The sequence below is a fragment of the Penaeus chinensis genome, chromosome 24 (genome assembly GCF_019202785.1).
Source record: "Penaeus chinensis breed Huanghai No. 1 chromosome 24, ASM1920278v2, whole genome shotgun sequence".
Lineage (NCBI taxonomy): Eukaryota > Metazoa > Arthropoda > Malacostraca > Decapoda > Penaeidae > Penaeus > Penaeus chinensis.
The window spans coordinates 28,527,244-28,529,743 of record NC_061842.1 but is presented as its reverse complement, the minus strand read 5'-3'; the positions used below and the strand labels follow the sequence as shown (position 1 = coordinate 28,529,743).

At 29.8% G+C, this 2,500-nt stretch overlaps 2 protein-coding genes across 3 annotated transcripts in view; both read right to left on the bottom strand.

Moving 5' to 3' along the window:
• Positions 1-854: 854 nt before the first annotated feature.
• On the bottom strand, positions 855-1,998 carry LOC125038248. Of its 2 annotated transcripts, none has more exons than XM_047631680.1 (4): positions 1,850-1,998; positions 1,569-1,631; positions 1,126-1,174; positions 855-952 (listed from the first exon to the last, which is right to left on the bottom strand). In XM_047631680.1, exons 1-4 carry the CDS (start codon positions 1,921-1,923, stop codon positions 884-886), a joined length of 255 nt encoding a protein of 84 aa, XP_047487636.1. In that variant the 5' UTR covers positions 1,924-1,998; the 3' UTR covers positions 855-883. The 2 variants fall into 2 exon arrangements, with proteins under 2 accessions (XP_047487636.1, XP_047487635.1); XM_047631679.1 differs by having other exon boundaries at positions 1,126-1,297; positions 1,850-1,944.
• A 428-nt stretch (positions 1,999-2,426) lies between these two features.
• Positions 2,427-2,500, bottom strand: part of LOC125038328 — a 2,414-nt gene continuing 2,340 nt past the window's right edge. The window contains exon 4 of the mRNA XM_047631794.1: positions 2,427-2,500. This exon is cut by the window's right edge and continues 40 nt beyond it. The gene's annotated coding sequence lies outside the window, so the exon portion shown is untranslated.

The window sequence follows — 2,500 nt, the reverse complement described above, 5'->3', positions numbered from 1 at the left end:
ATATATATATATATATATGTATATATACGTATGTATGTGTGTATGCATGTATGTATGCATATACGTATATGTACGTATATATATACATATATATGTATATATATATATACATATATATGTATATATATGCATATATATGTATATATATACATACATATACACACACGCACACATATATGCTATACATAGACACATATATATATATGTATATACATACATACACATACACACCCACAAATACACACATACAAACACATATATGTACATATACATACACACACACACATAAACATATATATATATATATATATATATATATTCATATATATATACAAACATATATACATACACGTATGTATATATGTATATATACATATATATATATATATATATATATATATATTCATATATATATACAAACATATATACATACACGTATGTATATATGTATATATATATATATGTATATATATGTATACATTTATATATATATGTATATATATGTACGTATGCATGTGTGTATATATATATATATATATATATGTGGATATATATGGATACATATATACATATATATATGTATATATATATATATATATATATATATATATATATATATATATATTTAAAACTGTTTCGAGATTTCTGCTCTCCTTATCATATGCCTGTCATTATAATTCTATATACATACACACACACACACACACACACACACACACACACACACACACATATATATATATATATATATATATGCATATATATGTATGTATATAAATTAATATATATATATATATATATATATATATAAATATTATTTTTTACTGCAGTCATTGTGGTAAGGTACAAACAAATTTGAATAATACCCCTTTATTAATTGAAATTATGTGAACATACATATCTGGAACAATTCGAAGATCCTTAGTCCCATATCTATGGACCTTGAGCTTATCTGCGGAGACGGGAAAATATGACTTAGAACACGTGTATATTCACTTTTATCTTAGGTAAGTCGGGTAGACACGCGCTATGTGCACGCGTACGAATTTGGGTGTTTGTTTGTTAGTGTCTGTGCCGGTATCCTGTGTATGTAATTGTACACACAAAATCAAATAAAAAACTTACGTGAAAACTGGGTGAAGTGGAACTACATCGTCCATCCCGATGACAGGTTCTGTATTTTTCGCAGAAGTCGATCCGTAGAGAAGGGTTCAGACGTATTCCGGTTCCGTTCCCGGGGGCGGCGCGGGGAAGGGAATAGTATCGGGAATGGGCGGCAGAAGCGGAGGCAGGAGCTCTGCCAGAGATCCGGACGGGTGCGGTGGAATTCACGTAAAACGAATATCGATTAGCATTTTGAAATCAAAGGTATGGGCTCATCAGATTAATGTTTGTTTCTAAAATAGATTCTCAGCAGCTTTTTTTATGATTGCTACAGTAATCGTTAATGTTATTGTTGCGGTTTATTATTATATTTTGTTTCGAATTGCAAGTAGCGGTGATGATATCTATTATTATTATTTTTATTTTGATATCAAACAGTGATATAGAAAATAACTTTTACTTACGGGCAGGTTTTGACTCTACATGTAAAGCCACGACGAATACCACCAAGAGAATGACCAGTATTGCTTTGGGGGAAAAAAAGAATAGTAATACGTTAAAACATGGGCATTAGCAACTGGTACTTGTTAAGATATGTCATAATGTTTGATAATAATAAATAAATGAAAAAAATAAGTAAAATAACTATATTTTTTTAAAATATAATCTCGCATATATGATATGCGTGGACATACTCATAAACACAAATATATATAGAAAAGCTCTGTCTCCAATCATTCCTTACCTTTCTTGACCATCGTTACGCTCTGAAGGGCTCTTGAGAGTAAGGTGTATATATACTGTATATGCACACGTCATGCATGGAAAGCGAGTATATCAACAATGATGTTTTTTTTCTTGACACTTCTGCATGCCGACACACACTGTATACACACTGCATACGAGAGTGTAGTGGTGCATGTGTGTATGTTTATATATATACATATATATAAATATGTGTGTGTTTGTGTTTGTTTGTGTATGTGTGTGTGTGTGTGTGTGTGTGTGTGTGTGTGTGTGTATGTGCACATGTGTGTGTATGTATATATATATAACTAAAAATATATATATACATATGTGTATATATATGTATATATATGGGTATCTTACAAATACAAATAAAAGGCGTAATATAGATTAATCTTAAATTACAAATGATGCTTGATCCACCACCAAGCAGAAGTTTGGATTTTTTTCATGAACTAAAATGATGAGTAAACATTTGTAGAACATCTTATCTTATTTTTTGGAAAATGTAAACTGAATTGGGTATGTCTTAGGAGTTTTTAAACACTTTTGTGGCGCATTGAGATCTCAGCCTGTAGGGTTTTAATATTTATTTTTTTCATTACTTGTTTTCATTTTCATTTTCATTTTCTAGTCTCGAGGATCCGGC